Source organism: Hyperoodon ampullatus, assembly GCF_949752795.1.
Source record: "Hyperoodon ampullatus genome assembly, chromosome: 2".
Lineage (NCBI taxonomy): Eukaryota > Metazoa > Chordata > Mammalia > Artiodactyla > Ziphiidae > Hyperoodon > Hyperoodon ampullatus.
In genome coordinates this window covers 114,555,750-114,573,011 of record NC_136915.1, presented here as the reverse complement: position 1 = coordinate 114,573,011, position 17,262 = coordinate 114,555,750, and the positions used below count along the sequence as shown (strand labels likewise).

Here is a 17,262-nt window from a genome sequence, read left to right as displayed (position 1 = left end):
GAGGTGTGTGCATATGGTACCTATGTATATTTCAAATCTTTTAAAAATATGTTTCTATTGGATTTGTGTTTAATTATAAAACTCACACAAATTCTGTAACAGGTCAAGGAAAAAAATATTTATAAACAAGATTTTTCCCGTTTACTTCCAAACCGTTTCCCCTAAAGTAACCAGTGCTGTCAGTTGATGTATAATCATCCATATTTATTTCTATGTGCATACAAATATATATGTTTTTTCCTACTCTTTACAAATATGAGATCAGGCTTGCATTTTTACTTAAAAATAGCATACATGGCTGTATATTTGTGTGTGAGTATATATATATTTAACTGTTTTTGTGTATGTAGCACATCAAGGACTCCTATAATAAGTATCCTTTTATTGGTGCTTTTATTTTTCTATGATAGAAAAGATTACTTTCCAAAATGATGGTGGCCACTAGTGCCCTCTTTCCCACCTTGCCAGTATTAGTTGTTATCAGTCTTAAATTTCAACCAAAGTGATGAGTGAAAAATATCTTAATTCACACCTCCCTGACTACCAGTGAGGTAGATTATCTTTTTATGTTTCTAATTATTTCTGTCTCTTCTGTAATTGCCTGTGCATATCTCATGTATGTCTTTTCTTACATTCTAGTTTATAGAATAAGTTTGTATGTTAGATATATTAATCCTTTTTCATGTTCATTATATTTTCTCCCCATCTATTGTTTGTCCTTGATTTTGTTTACATCTTACATTACGGTATATAATGCTTTTATGTAATCAAATTGGTCACTTTTTTCCTTTATGGTTTCTAGTCTCCTGATTTGCTTAAGGTTTCTCAACCATAGGCTATAGAAATATTTACCAATACTCTTCAAGTGCTTTTATTTGTACATATAGCTCTTAAATCCATGAGGAAATTATTCAATTTTTAATTAATTAATTAATTAATTAATTAGGCTGCATTGGGTCTTCATTGCTGTGCCTGGGCTTTCTCTAGTTGCAGTGAGTGGGGGCTACTCTTCGCTGCAGTGCACAGGCTTCTAATTGTGGTGGCTTCTCTTGTTGCGGAGCATGGGCTCTAGGTGCACAGCTTCAGTAGTTGTGGCATGCGGGCTCAGTAGTTGTGGCACACGGGCTTAGTTGCTCCGCGGCATGTGGGATCTTCCCAGACCAGGGCTTGAACCCGTGTCCCCTGCATTGGCAGGCGGATTCTTAACCACTGTGCCACCAGGGAAGTCCATGAGAAAATTACTCTTGTGTTTAATGAGGAATGGTTCTAACTTTGTTTTCTCCAAATGGATAACCAGTTAGGTCAACATGCAACAAACATGTATCAAATAAATCAGTTTCTTGCCATATTGAAATCTGTTAATTGAAAAAGGTTTTATCAGGACTGCCACTAGTCTATAATCTGTTTTTATGTAAAGTAGGAAGGGAATCCCTTCCACAAGAAACTTTATTTTGATCTGCCAGAAAAATGTTAAATAGCTTTATTGAGGTATAATTCATGTGCTATACAATTCACTAATTTGAAGCATACAATTCAGTGTTGTTGTTGCTGTTGTTTTTGCGGTACGCGGGCCTCTCACTGTTGTGGCCTCTCCCGTTGCGGAGCACAGGCTCCGGACGCGCAGGCTCAGTGGCCATGGCTCCCGGGCCTAGCCACTCCGCGGCATGTGGGATCTTCCCGGACTGGAGCAAGAACCCGTGTCCCCTGCATCGGCAGGCGGACTCTCAACCACTGTGCCACCAGGGAAGCCCCAATTCAGTGGTTTTTAACATGTTCATATAGTTATGCAGCCATCTCCACTATCTGATATTAGAACATTGCATCTTGGTACCCATAGTCACTCCCCATCCCAGGTATTCCCCTTTTACCCTAGCCTTAGGTAACCACTAGTCTACTTTCTGTATGGGTTTGCTGGGTTTGGACATTTCATACAAACGGAATCTTACAGTGTTGTCTGTTGGAACTGGCTTCCTTCATTTAACATAATATTTTCAAAGTTCATATATGTTGTAGCATGTATCAGTACATCTGGCCCTCCATATCCATGGGTTTCAAATCCGCACATTCAACTAACCATGGATTGAAAATGTTTGGGGGGGGGTTCCCAGGTGGCGCAGTGGTTGAGAATCCACCTGCCAATGCAGGGGACATGGGTTCGAGCCCTGGTCCGGGAAGATCCCTCATGCCGTGGAGCAGCTAAGCCTGTGCGCCACAACTACTGAGCCCACGTGCCACAACTACTGACACCCGTGTGCCTAGAGCCCATGCTCCACAGCAAGGGAAGCCACTGCAACGAGAAGCCCGTGCACCGCAAAGAAGAGTAGCCCTACTCGTTGCAACTAGAGAAAGCCCGTGTGCAGCAACGAAGACCCAACACAGCCATAGATAGATAGATAGACAGATAGATAGAAAGAAAGAATGTTTGGGGGAAAGAATTCTGGAAAGTTCCAAGAAGCAAAATTTGAATTTGCTGCACGCAAATATTTATACAGCATTTACATCGTACTTGCAACTATTTATGTAGCATTTACGTTGTATTAGGAATTAGAAGCAATCTAGAGATGATTTAAATGCATGTAGGTTATACACAAATACTATGCCGTTTTATATAAGGGGCTTCAGTATTTTCGGATTTTGGTATTTGTAGGGGTTCTGGAACCAGTTCTCGGCGGATACTGAGGGATGACTCTACTTCATGCCTTTTCATTGTTGAATAACATTTCATTGTATGGATAATGTTCCTGTGAACATTTGTGTACAAGTTTTTGTGTAGATAAAATTTTTAAAAATCTTTTTATTTAACAAATTTATTTATTTATTTATTTATTTATGGCTGCATTGGGTCTTTGTTGCTGCACGCAGGCTTTCTCTAGTTGCGGCGACTAGGCGCTACGCTTCCTTGCTGTGTGCGGGCTTCTCGTGGTGGCTTCTCTTGTTGCAGAACATGGGCTCTAGGCGCGGTGGACTTCAGTAGTTGTGGCACGCGGGCTCAGTAGTCGTGGCTTGTGGGCTCTAGAGCGCAGGCTCAGTAGTTGTGGCGCACGGGCTTAGTTGCTCCGCGGCATGTGGGATCTTCCCAGACCAGGGCTCGAACCCATGTCGCCTGCATTGGCAGGTGGATTCTTAACCACTGCGCCACCAGGGAAGTCCAAGATAAATGTTTTCATTTCTCTTGGGTATATGCCTAGGAGTGAAATTGCAAGGTTATAGGCTTTTGAGTAACTGCCAGACTGTTTTCCAAAGCAGCTGCACCATTTTACATTCCGGCTCCAATTTTTTCACAGAAAAGTTTTATGAAAAATAAATATAATGTATTTACAATGTAAATGGTACCCTCTTGGAAGTGACTCTTTTGTTTAGTGTATAACCAAGTGGATTGGCCCTGAGTTGACAGCCCTTAATCCCAGTCAAAGTGTAATAATTCACTAATGAGAAAATCTTTCTGACGTTAACTTCTGCTTCCCTCCTGTTGCCATTTTAGAATTCTCTAGGGATAGAGTTCAATGTCCCTACATGTTACTTGCAACCATGGACCCATCCCTCCTTTTTAATTTAATTTTATTTATTAAAAAAGATATTTATTTGTTTGTTTTTTTGTTTGTTTATTTTGGCTGCTCCGGGTCTTAGTTGTGGCATGCATGCGGGATGTAGTTCCCTGACCGGGGATTGAACCTGGGCCTTCTGCATTGGGAGCGAGGACTCTTACCCACTGGACCACCAGGGAAGTCCCCATCCTTCCTTTTTTTTTTTTTTGCGGTACGCAGACCTCTCACTGTTGCGGCCTCTCCCGTTGCGGAGCACAGGCTCCGGACACGCAGGCTCAGCGGCCATGGCTCATGGGCCCAGCCGCTCCGCGGCATGTGGGATCCTCCCGGACCAGGGCATGAACCCGCATCCTCTGCATCGGCAGGTGGACTCTCAACCACTGTGCCACCAGGGAAGCCCCCCATCCTTCCTTTTTTTAAAAAACAATTGAAGTTATATATATTCGATTTGTATTAACTTTGCTTGTCAGGAAGAATTAAGTAAGCTTTGATTAGGTTATCTGTCTGACAGTCGATGAGTATAATTTTTTCCTCAGGATTAGCTTTGGGAATTCTTTCTGTGTATATTTTCCTCTTGTGGCTTACTAGTTATAATTTATGTCTGCTATTTCACTTTCCTGTTCTGAGTTTCTGAAGTAGTTTGTTGGTATAATAAGTATTTCTTTGGTCATGAGACACATTCTTTCCTCCCAGTTTAATGTTTCTGAAATCAGGAAATAATAAAACTGATAATTACATTTAATGTGGTAGTGGTTTATAAAAAAATTTCCCCCTGAAAATGCGGTCATTGATTTATGAAGCCTCTTAGAATCAGTGGCATCTTGGAATTTAAGAAATATATACAATACATAAATATAAAAATAACTAGATTTACTGGTGATTAGTACTTTGAAAGTTAGGAATTGTTGGTGATTGTCCCTGTCTTTTAAATGAAGGGTTGTTCTGTAGCTGAGTAAAAAAGCTTAATTTGTCCAGCTTTTTAAGTGTAGTTTATGTTGTATAAGTCATTTAGGGACATAGTTCAAATTTTTTTGGTATCTTCATGAAGATATTTTAGCTTTTTCTGATTTCAGTGACTTATGTAACATCAGTGATTCAGTGGTTTAATATAAAACATCTTAAACCAGTTAGGAAACTGCTTACTCTTTTACTGGTGATATACATAGAGCTTATTTTTTAAGTTATAAAAACAGTATAAGATTAAATAGTGTTTAAAGACAATTAAAATATCAGTTCTTCAATATTTCATTTTGTCTATTCTCTATATACGTGATTAAAAATATAGTAACGTGAATGTTGGCTTATTCAGTCAATAGATACTTATTGAATGCCTTTTATGGTCCAGGAACTTTACTAAGGATATAGCAGTGTTAAGGCAGATAGGATTCTTATTCTCATGAAACAAATGGTCTAGTGTAAAATATGGATATTAAGCATATAGCTTACTAGTATGATAAGTTTTAAGGGACTTACAGTATGCTATATGACCCCCTAACAGGGAGATCTCCCCTGGTCTAGGGGGTTAGGAAATGTCTCCCTGATAAAGTGACCTTTAAGCTGAGATGGAAAGGATGAGTAGAAGTCATCAAAGAAGCAGGTAGAAAAGAGTACTAGGCAGAGAGAAGTAACTATGTTCTCCTAGAGGGAGGAAGACAGAGACATTTGGGGAACTGAAAAGGACTTAGAACACTTGTATGTCACACATATGTTACTGCTTTTTTGGGGTTTTATTTGCCCCTGCTGGGCTTATAGAAGACTGGGAAATGATGTGGCTAGAGTTAGGTAGGGGCTGATAATAACAAAAAAGTAAACGTAAACACTGGTGTGTGTGTGAAGTACTTTTGTAAGTACTACTCATGTATTAGTTCATTGAACCCTAACAACAGTTTCTATTCGTGGATGAGGGAACAAGGCATAGAGTGCCTTGCCCAAAATTAATATACCAGAACTGGGATCTGAGCCTGTACATTCTGGATCCAGAGTTTGTGTCTTTAACTACTGTACCATACTGAAAATTTAAGTTATAAATTATGATTAGGATAGGGGACTTTTATATCCAAAGGTCAGTATGAAAGCATCCAAAGGTTTTAAGCAGAGAAATGACATAATTAGATTATTTTAAAAATCATCTTTCTGGCTGGAGGAAGGGACTGGAGGAGAGCAAGGTGGATATACAAAGGAGTTAGAAGACCACTACTATATTCTGGGTAAGAATTGTTTTTTTGTACAATTCAATGGCAGTGGAATAGGAACTATGTGTATCAAAAATTATTTACGTGGTTTTCACAGGTTTTGGTGTTAGGTTGAGAAGTCAAGGATGATCCCCACATCTGACTTAATCAACTGGTGGTACTGTGATTACTTAGCTAATATGATATATTCTAAGAAATATTATGGTCATTTATAAGAATTTTAAAGAGCATGAAACCCAGGACAAATTAAAATGCATAATGAGCTATGAGTTTTTTAAAGTTTTATATAGTTAATTTATATCTGGTTTTGAATGTTGAGAAATACAACAACGATTACAGTCTCTAACTATGTTTAATAAAGACCACAAAGGAAAATGAAAATTTATCATAGATGAGTCAAGCTAGATTTTACTTATTTTAAGCTAAAAATCTGCAAACATTGTTTAGTCTGCATTGTGGTAATTTTAGATATGTACTTATCCAAAAAGAAAAAAAAAATGTTATTTTTACGTATTAGGGAAAGTTAATAAGATAAATTACCTTTCTTACCAAGTTAAAACTAAAACTTATAAAACTTTTATTTTGTGTTCATATATTGTCATACTGCCTCCCTCTGTATATATCATGTGCCTATATTTCCATCTGTCTACTTGACCTTTCTACTTAAATGTTTCACAGGCATCTAAAATTAAACACGTTTATTACTGATGTCTTGATCTCCCCTTCTGTGTCATTCTGGAAAACAACTTATAGAATGCTAGCCCCATGAGGGCAGGATTTTTGTGTTTTTTTGCAGTGCTATGTAAGTTTCTGTTACATAATGGGCACTTAGTAAATATTTAAGGAGTGTCTGAATGGTACCACCATACAATTATATGATTGCTCAAGCCTTCATATTTTATTTCCCTCCCCTCCTACTTCTTATTGACAAATCATATCTATTATACCTCTAAAATATCTCTTAATCCATCCATTCTTAAAGAATTTCCAGTGCTACTACCCTAATCTGTCAATCTTATGACTTATTCCAGAATCAACTTTTACTATTTTTCTAATCATTCTTCCACAGCAACCAGAGAAATTTTCTTAAAATGTAAATTGTATCATTACTCTCCTTTTCAGAGCTTCTTTTTGAATTCCATATCTTTCATGTAGGCCAACAAGACCTTCTGCAAGCTATTTTCGTTTAACATTCCATTTTCGTATTGTGCTGTTCTTCATTTGGTTTACCTACTGTTAACCTTTATAGTCTCAGGGAGTTTTTACACCCACTGTTCCCTATTTTTGGATCATTTTCACCTCCACATTTTGCCTGGCTATTCCCTGCTCGTACTGGGTCTCAGCTTATAGTTACATGTTTTTCTAAGATATGTTCCCCATCCCTCCAAGTTTCCTTGATATACTACCTCACATAGTAGTACCTTCACATTTATTAGAAGTTATATATATTTGTATGATCAGTCATTCATTTGTCTCCCCTGCTAAATTTGAAGTTCATGACACCAAGGACTATATTTGTATTACTTATGACTATATCTACAGTGGGTATCACAATCCTCAAAACATATTTAGAGACTGTGAAAATATTTATTGAATGGATGAAGGGATAGATTAAGAATGATGAATCCATAAAGGAAATGGTGGACTGGTTAGAGAGGTAGTTGGAGAGCCAGTAGAATGTGTGATCATAGCAGCCAGGTGAGAGTTTCAAATATCAAATATGCCAAATGTAGCAGAGAGGAGTAATATGATCAGGACTAAAAATGATCTTTGGGAGGCAGAATAACATAGTGTTTAAGAGGAGCCAGGCAGACCTAGACTCTACCTTTTGTTGGCTGTTAACTTGCCTTTTCATCTCTAAAAAGAGAAGAATAATAGTAACTACCTCATATTGATTGTGAGGCTTAAAATGAGATAATCTGTATAAAACTTTTAGCATAGAGCTTTGCACATATTAAGAGCTCAGTAAAACTTTGGTATTTTTATTATTTTTAAATTGCTAATGATAAACCCACTGTAAGGACTCAATATTTGTAGTACTTAGAAAATATATACAGTTGACCCTTGAACAAAACGGGGGTTAGGGGCGCTGACCCTCCAAGCCATCGAAAATCCACATAGTCAGCCCTCTGTATATGCGGTTCCTCCACGTCTGTGGATTCAACCAACTGCAAATCATGTAGTACTGTAGTGTTTACTATTGAAGAAATCTTCATTTAAGTGGACCTGTGCAGTTCAAACCCTTGTTGTTCAAGGGTCAACTGTAATTAGCAATTTTCTAAAAAGTTTGTTCATAGCTAAAATGATCTGGGAAAAAGGGCTTCATGCTGTAGATTAACGTTAGTTTCCCTTGAATTTGGGCTAGACTGTTTTGGATTGTTTCAGTGGTTTGAAAATGTAAATCCCAAAGTTGCACGTCTTGAATTTGGGCTAGACTGTTTTGGATTGTTTCAATGGTTTGAAAATGTAAATCTCAAAGTTGCACGTGAGATGAATGTTGAATTTGCCTCTTTGAGCGTGAATGAAGAAATTCTAGCATTCTTAGTTCTGTGTTTCTCCTTGCAACTGTGTTTTAAATTGAATGTATTATAGTAGGAACCAGAATAAGTTGTGTAACAACATAGCATCCTTGCCCCTGGATGGAAAACCTAGATTGTATAGATACATCTTTCCAAAAGCTGAAAGAATATCATTCACAAAGAACATTGCTTTGAAAATTCAAAAACAACGTCTGGCAGCTGCTGTAGGGACTGCTTTTCAGGCAGTTTACACTTAGCAGATAAAAGCATTCTTTGTTGTGAAGTATCTTCAGAACTTGGATTTATCTTTACTAGAAACACTTAAATTTGGTATGTGGAGTTTGCCAATCATGATTTTCCAGTCTTACTGCCTAAGTGAATTCACAGAATATGCCCTAAGGATACTATTCTTTTTTCTCCTTGATCAAGTTAAGGAAACGTAATATTTCTCTATTCCTACATACATTTCTAGGGTAGTGATCAGTATTTTCAAATTAATTTCCTTTTCAGTTTATTGATACTCTGCTATTATTTAATAATCTGTGTCACTTGGTTTCAGTTTTTTCCATTTTTAAAATGAAGAGAGTCATGCTCTCCAAACCTTTCTCTGGAATGTTTTGAGAGTAAGTGCTGGTAAAAAATGCTTTGAGTTCTTTGGAAGAAATACGGAAATTCTACTTTGTATATTTATAAATATACATTAAGACTTCTGTAATTCTTTCATTATGAAAATCAAAAATTATAGGGAGGGCTTCCCTGGTGGCGCAGTGGTTGAGAGTCCTCCTGCCGATGCAGGGGACACAGGTTCATGCCCCGGTCCGGGAGGATCCCACATGCCGCGGAGCGGCTGGGCCCCTGAGCCATGGCCGCTGAGCCTGCGTGTCCGGAGCCTGTGTTCTGCAACGGAAAAGACCACAACAGTGGGAGGCCCGCGTACCACACACACACAAAAAAATTTATAGGGAAATTAAAAAATGTGTGTACTTGTGAGTAGTGTATGTAAAAGTAGTTGTTTTTGTATAAATTATTATTTGTTTTTATTTCAAAAAGGATTTCTTTTAATAACTAACCAATAAGATATTTGGCAGGTCCATCAGTTCACCATTAGTAACACGAAACCCTGGATGGGCATTTGAATTTAAGAAACAAGAAAGAGGAGGGAAAAAACTGGAAAAGGAACAAATTGAAGCCAATAACATGTAACCCACATAAGGCATGGAGTTAATTTAAATATTTATTGACTACCACCTATGTGCCAGGTACCGTTCTTGATGCTGGAATTGAATCAAATTGACAAAAATCCACTTCCATGTGGACTTTACATTCCAATGGAAGCGTGTAGACAATAAATAAATATATTGTACACCAGATGGTGAAAAGAGCACAGGAGAAATAAAACAGGATAGAGTGTGAGAAGAGGTGGGATGGGTGTTTTTCTATTTTGTAAAGGGAATGCCTCTTCTATAAGTTATATTTAGGCAAAGGCATGATGGAAGTGACAGAGCAAACCATGCAGTGATCTGGGGAAAGGGTGTTCTAGTCAGGTAGAATAATAAGTGCAAAGGCCCTTAGGTAGGAGTATTTTTGTTGAATTTGAAAAACAGAAGGAGAATACCTGTGCCCCTCCCCCCCTTCTTGGAACTAAGTGGGGAGACTGGTAGGAGATGGAAGAGAAGTAGAGTGGATTGTAGGGAATTTAGACCATTGTAAAGACTTTGGCTTTTACTTTGAGTGAGATGGGAAGCCATTGAAAGGGTTTTTGAGCAGAGGAATGACATGATATGATACAGGCTTTAAAAGGATTACCCTGCTGTTGAGTTGAGAAGACTATAAAGAGATACAAAGGCTGAAACAAGGAACCAGTCAGGAGGTTATTGAAATAAATAGTACAGGGCATATATTATCAGTTGGATCTGATTGGTAGCTGTCAAATTAGTGAGAAATAGGTTCCACATATATTTTGAAGGTAAAGACTTTTCTGACCGAGTGGACATATGGGGCATTAGAAAAAGAAAGGAATCACAGATGATTCAAAATTTTTGGTCTAAATATTTCTGGTTGGAGTTTCATTTATTGAGATGAGTAAGCCTGTGGGAAGAACAGATTTGGGGAGCTTGGCGAAGGTGAATTGACTTTGGACATGTTAAGCTGCCTAATTATTAACTATCTAGTCAGTGTGTCAAGTAGGCATTTAAATATATGAATCTGGAGTTCCAGGAGGGGTCTCAGCTGGTCTTTGTCTGGAGATAGAAAATTTTGAATCATCTGTGTTAGATGGCATTTAAATTCAAAAGACTGGATCTGGTCATTTAGGAAGTTAGTGTAGATAGAAAAGGAAAGAGCACGCCCTGGGGGCACTCCAGTGTTTATAGAGTTAGGGGAGAAAAAGAAGAACTGGCAAAGAAGATTCCTTAATCAAACACTTTAGTACTTCTGCACTGAAGTGTATGACTGTTGATAGAAATTGTGGTAATTAAGACCAAAATGGATCCAGATCAGGTCAGGTCACATTTTGTCACTAGAGTGTTAGGAGAAAACTTTTGATTTTCAGAGTTTTGAATTTCAGGATGTGAACACATTGTGGGGAAGATAGGACTTCGTACTTTTAAAAGGAAAGAAAGCACACGGTACAGAAGCAGAAATGAACATGATTTGTTAGGGACAGTAAAGAAAACAGAATTTAAAAAAAATATTTATTTCGCTGTGTGGGGTCTTAGTTGTGGCACGTGGGATCTTTGTTGAGGTATGCGAACTCTTAGTTGCAGCATGTGGGATCTAGTTCCCTGACCAGGGATCAAACCCAGGGCCCCTGCATTGGGGGCTTGGAGTCTTAGCCACTGGAGCACCAGGGAAGTTGAAGAAAACTGAATTGACTAAATCATAGCGGATGTGTGTTGGGAAGTAAGGAAAGATTAGTTTGAGAAGTTAGAGCCAGATTATGAAGAGCCTTGAATGCCATTGTGAAGTGTTAATATATGAAGTGGTAGACAGCAAGAATAATTGTCATATACAGTTGATTTGAAAGTTACTCTTTCAGCTGTTTGTGTGAATGAATAGAATAGGAATACACTTTAGTTTAGTCAGTTGGCCAGTATTTGTTGAGTAACTACTTAAAATGCTGCTAGCGCTGCTAATAAAATCGTCGGCACCTTCTGTTGAGCCTTGCTGTGTGCCAGTCATTGGAGTATGCATTCTACTTACATTTCTTGTAGGAGTTGTAAAAGTTGTATCATATGATCTCTGCCTTTGAAACTCTTATAATCTTGTTGGAAAGGAAAGTCTTAAGACACATAGTTTAAACTATAAAATATTCTACTGCATAAATGGAACTTTCTAAGTGATAGGATGTTCTTTTTTTTCCAGATACTGGTCCTGGATCTTGATTTGGATATATGCTTGAAATAAAGGCTAGTCTGTCAGTCCTCAAGAATAGTGAATTATTTTGTTTTGGTTTTATATTCTCTAGTCACTAGATTATATGCCAATCCTATATGGATTCCTGAGGATCTTTATTTATGAGAAGGGGGTTGCCCTGTGTGGATTATTCAGATTCTCTGTTAAGGTGTACCAACTATTGTAAAATAATAAATCTACGTTCTGGTTTTAAAATAATTTATAGATTTGGGAGATTGAAGCATGACAGCTGACTATTTGCTATTGGGAGAACGTGTGAAAATATATTTCTGGTTTTTAGAGTTTTTATAACAATTGTTCTAAATCATTTATATAATTATTTAATGTTTGTCTTTCTCACTAGAGTATAAGGCTTGTAAATTTAGGAACTGGATCTGTTTTGTTGAATACTGTATTTCCAGGGTGTTGCACAATGCCTGGCACATGATAGGTGTTTAGAAATATTTTTTAATGAATGAATGAGTAAATGAATTCAGAGTGGAATTGTAAACCAGCAATAGAGATAATTCCAGCCTAAGAGTCCTAACCTAAAAAGTCTACCACCTCTTATAAATAGTATTAGAGTGCTGAAACCAGCCCAAAACATGGTTCTTTACCTTCAATGAAATTGATTTTATTTAACTAAAATGTAAGAAATATATTCCTTTGAAACTGAGGAGTGTTAAAATATATGATATTTTTATCTTAGACTGTGTTTGCTTTACTGGCAGTTGCAGAAGCTTGTTGCTTGAGTTAGAACAGTGGATCTTAAACATTGATTTGCACCATACCACTACAGCTTATGATATCTGGAGAATAATAAACTTATTCTGAAATTTAAATTTATTTATAACTAAATGAATTTAAATCCATTTTGAACTGCATTTTGATCCATTTTAACTGATTTTCGGTTCTTCCTGATCTTCTTGTTCTCCTCCCCCCTACCCATTTCTCATGTTAATAATTGCCTCTGTTCTGATAAATTTTTTGTTATGGTCTATCCTGCAGAGAAAGAGATGCTGGTTGCCAGTTTTGGAGATCCCTGTTTTTTATGGAACACAGTTCTGTAAAATTTTCATAAGATTCCCTGGCAATAACATACACTTGTGATGGACCCTAGAAATACTGCTATGTTAGGATTGGGTTCTGATTCCGAAGGATTTTCAAGAAAGAGTCCCTCTGCCATCAGTACTGGTACACTGGTCAGCAAGAGAGAAGTAGAGCTAGAGAACAACACAAAGGAGGAAGAGGACCTTCGCAAGTGGAATCGGGAAAGAACCATCGAAGCAGGGAAAGATAATGGTTTGACTGATGCACAGCAACAGTTTTCAGTGAAAGAAACAAACTTTTCAGAGGGAAATTTAAAATTGAAGATTGGCCTTCAGGCTAAGAGAACTAAAAAACCTCCAAAGAACTTGGAGAACTATGTATGTCGACCTGCCATAAAAACAACCATCAAGCACCCAAGGAAAGCACTTAAAAGTGGGAAGATGACAGATGAAAAGAATGAGCACTGTCCTTCAAAGTGGGTAAGTAGAATTCCCAACAATATGTGATCATTAACAATATTTGGATTTCTCTATTAATTTTTATCGAACCTACGTACATATTTTAGGAATTTTGATTTTAATCTTTTTATGTTATTTCCAAATAGTCTGTTTTGTGAGCCAAAACAGGCTTTGAGGCTTGTCAGAGATGAGAGTGATGGTATAACCATGTATGTACTTGTAAAATTACGGCAAATATTTTAAATGGGGTATATCCAGATTGTTGCTCCTACATGGCCTAGTGGAAAGAATATCGATTGGATTTTTAGTTAGGAAACCTAGAGTTGAATCTTGCCCTCCTGTTTACTAACGATGTGACTATAGACAAATTAATAGAGAAGAAACTGAGGCTTAAAGATGTTAAATGATTACAAAACCACCTACCTTTCAGGATGGTTGTATTCCTGCTGACCTCAAGAATTTTCGAAAGGTGGATTAAAAAATTTTTATCTAGACCTTTTTACTTGAGACAGTGTTAGAGCTTGTCTTGCACAGCTAATTTTTATTTATTTATTTATTTTTATTTATTTATTTTTGTGGTACGCGGGCCTCTCACTGTTGTGGCCTCTCCCGTTGCGGAGCACAGGCTCTGGACGCGCAGGCTCAGCGGCCATGGCTCACGGGCCCAGGCGCTCCGCGGCATGTGGGATCTTCCCAGACTGGGGCACGAACTCGTATCCCCTGCATCGACAGGCGGACTCTCAACCACTGTGCCACCAGGGAAGCCCTGCACAGCTAATTTTTAAAGGGCTTTGAGATGATTGTCTTTAGCAATCTTTCTATAGTATTTTTTTAATAGTGCTAATAATGAGGTTTTGTACTGAAAGGATTTCACCCACAGTACATACTTATTCTTAATATATAAGTAGTTTATATCCCACTTTTATTATTTGTAGCAGAATATAGTTTGTGGTTCCTCAGGAAAGCTATCTGTATACTTACAAAACTGTTGGTAATGGGTTAGGTGTTTATTTTTCCAATAGTTACTTTAGCATAGGATGTTGACTGTATTTCTGCCCTCTAAATTAGTTCTTCATAAATGATGGAAAGAGTATGAATTAGAGTCAGAACCAAATTCACATCCTGGCTTAATAACTGTACATAGGCAATTTGGTTTATCTTAACTGAGCTGTGGTTTCCTCATTTATAACATGGGGCTATTAATGCCTGTATTAAATGGATATATAAAGAATTAAATTTCAGTAGCCAAGACATAACAACCCAAGTACCAATCAACAGGCGATTGGCCTAAGAAGATGTGGTGTGTACGTATGTATGTATGTAGATGTGTGTGTGTGTATATATATGCATATATACATATATGCTTATATATATATACACATACACATACAGGGGACTATTACTCAGCCATAAAAAATAAATATTGCCATTTGCAGCAACATGGATAGACCTAGAGAATATTTTACTTAGTGAAGTAAGTCAGAGAAAGACAAATATTATTTGGTATGACTTATATGTGGAATCTAAAAATAATATAAATGAATCTTTATATATAACAGAAACAGACTCATAGACATAGAAAACAAATTTATGGTTACCAAAGGGGAGAGAGAGGGACAGAGGGACAAATTAGGAGTATGGGATTAACAGATACAAACCACTATACATGAAGCAGATAAGCAATAAGGATTTACTATATAGAGCAGGGAATTATATTCAATATCTTGTAATAACCTATAATGGAATATAATCTGAAAAAAAAAACTGAATCAGTTTGCTGTATACCTGAAATGAACACAATATTGTAAGTCAACTGTACTTCAATTTAAAAAAAGAATTAAATTTATATATAGTAGTTAGCATGTGGTAGATTCTTGTGAATGTTCTTTTTACAGCCTGAGGTATTGCTTTACAAGGGATCTCTGGAAGGGTTTGGTTATCTGTACTTGCTGTTAGCATACGATGGTCTGTGAAGAATTTTGTGTTTGTTTGGATGCGTTTTTACATAGTTCTTACTAGCTTCTCTAAAGGGTTCATGACTCCAAAAAGATTAAGCATCAGTGGCTAAGGGGAGAAAGATGCACTGTTATGAGGCATGTTGGTAGTCTAAGAAAGCTTGGGAGTTTTGTTTTATTTATTTTAAAGCAACCAAAACATTTCCCCCCAATTCTTCAAAAAATAGTTGGGTTTTTGTCTGTGCATTCATTCATTCATTCATTCATTCATTTATGGCTGTGTTGGGTCTTCGTTGCTGTGTGCTGGCTTTCTCTAGTTGTGGTGAGCAAGGGCTACTCTTCTTGCGGTGCATGGGCTTCTCATTGCGGTGGCTTCTCGTTGCGGAGCACGGGCTCTAGGCACGCAGGCTTCAGTAGTTGTGGCTCACGGGCTCAGTTGCTCTGCAGCATGTGGGATCTTCCCAGACCAGGGCTTGAACCCATGTCCCCTGCATTGGCAGGCGGATTCTTAACCACTGCACCACCAGGGAAGTCCATCAGTGCTGCTTTTAAAGCAAATATTAAGCCTTAAATTTCTAGTAAAAACATAGAAATATAGATCATATGTTTTATTTCTTAATCGAACTTTTCTTTCAACAATGTTGAGAGGGCAAAAACAAGACCCTCTAAAAAAATAATTTGCTATCCTGGTTAGTACTAACTCATTGTTAACTGTTGATGTAATTTTTAATGACAAAACTCAAGTTCAGGTTCAAAAGTGAAATTTTCCGTTTCTTGAATTACGTGACAGATTGTTAAATTTATAGTAGTTTACTTATGGATTCTATTATTTATAGTGATTCAAATATGTCATCTATTTTTAAAAAATTTCAATCCACAGTTTAGTAACTGGCATGTTAATAACTAAAGTTTAAAGTTTAGTTTATTCTTTTGAGAAGTATTAGATGCTCTTCATGTCATATAAGTTATAGATTTTAAGGGTCCGATTTTTGTTTTTTTTAATGTATTTTCCCCTAGTTTTATTGCGATATAATTGACATACAGCACTGTTTAAGTTTAAGATGGTTTATTTTTAATTACTTTTGAGATTTATCTTTATTACATTTTGGCAAAACTAAAAAATTTCATAACATTCAGTGTTGGCAAGAATATAGGGGAAACAGCCACTCTCATGCCCTGTTGCTGGGGAGTATATTGATACTGTACTTAAAAAAAAAATTTATTCATTCATTCATTCACTCCACGCCTGGTCTTAGTTGCAGCACGTTGGGTCTTTTTTAGTTGCAGTATGTGGACCTCTTAGTTGTGCCATGCAGACTCTTAGTTGCGCCATGCATGTGGGATCTAGTTCCCCGACAAGGGATCGAACCCGGGGCCCCTGCTTTGGGAGCACGGAGTCTTACCCATTGGACCACCAGGGAAGTCCCGATACCATACTTTTTTTATTTTTTAATTTTTTTATTTGTGGCTGTGTTGGGTCTTCGTTGCTGTGCGCGAGCTTTCTCTAGTTGCAGTGAGCAAGGGCTACTCTTTGTTGCAGTGCATGGGCTTCTCATTGCGGTGGCTTGTCTTTGTTGTGGAGCATGGGCTCTAGGCACGTGGGCTTCAGTAGTTGTGGCTCGTGGGCTCTAGGCCTTAGTTGCTCCGTGGCATGTGGGATCTTCCCAGATCAGGGCTCGAACCCATGTCCCCTGCATTGGCAGGCGGATTCTTAACCACTGCGCCACCAGGGAAGTCCCGGATGCCCTACTTTTTGAGAGTAGTTTGCTTGTATCTGTCATAATTAAAAATGGACAATTCCTTGATTCCGCAGTGTCACTTCTAAGAAACTATCTTACAGAATACTTGCAAGTACATACCAAGATATATGTGTAAGATATTTATTAGAAGTATAGATTCCTGATACGTTCTTATTGGTTCTGACTCAGTATGTCTGGGTATTTTTTTAAATATCTTTATTGAGATATAACTCACATATCATACCATCCACCCATTTAAACTGTACAATTTAGTGGTTTTTGATATATTATATTACTAATTTTTTTAAAAAATAAATAAATTTATTTATTTATTTTTAGCCGTGTTGGGTCTTCGTTTTTGTGCGAGGGCTTTCTCTAGTTGTGGCAAGCGGGGGCCACTTTTCATTGCAG

The 17,262-nt window shown here is 37.5% G+C and overlaps 1 protein-coding gene across 2 annotated transcripts in view; it reads left to right on the top strand.

The window, feature by feature from the left end:
- Positions 1 to 12,758: 12,758 nt before the first annotated feature.
- The window catches only part of ASH1L (ASH1 like histone lysine methyltransferase), a gene marked incomplete at both ends in the record, with an annotated part of 186,232 nt that continues 181,728 nt past the window's right edge, over positions 12,759 to 17,262 (top strand). For both annotated transcript variants that reach the window (XM_079698474.1, XM_079698473.1), the window contains one exon: positions 12,759 to 13,178. In XM_079698474.1, coding sequence (XP_079554600.1) covers positions 12,759 to 13,178 — 420 coding nt within the window. The remainder of the gene's footprint in view (positions 13,179 to 17,262) is intronic.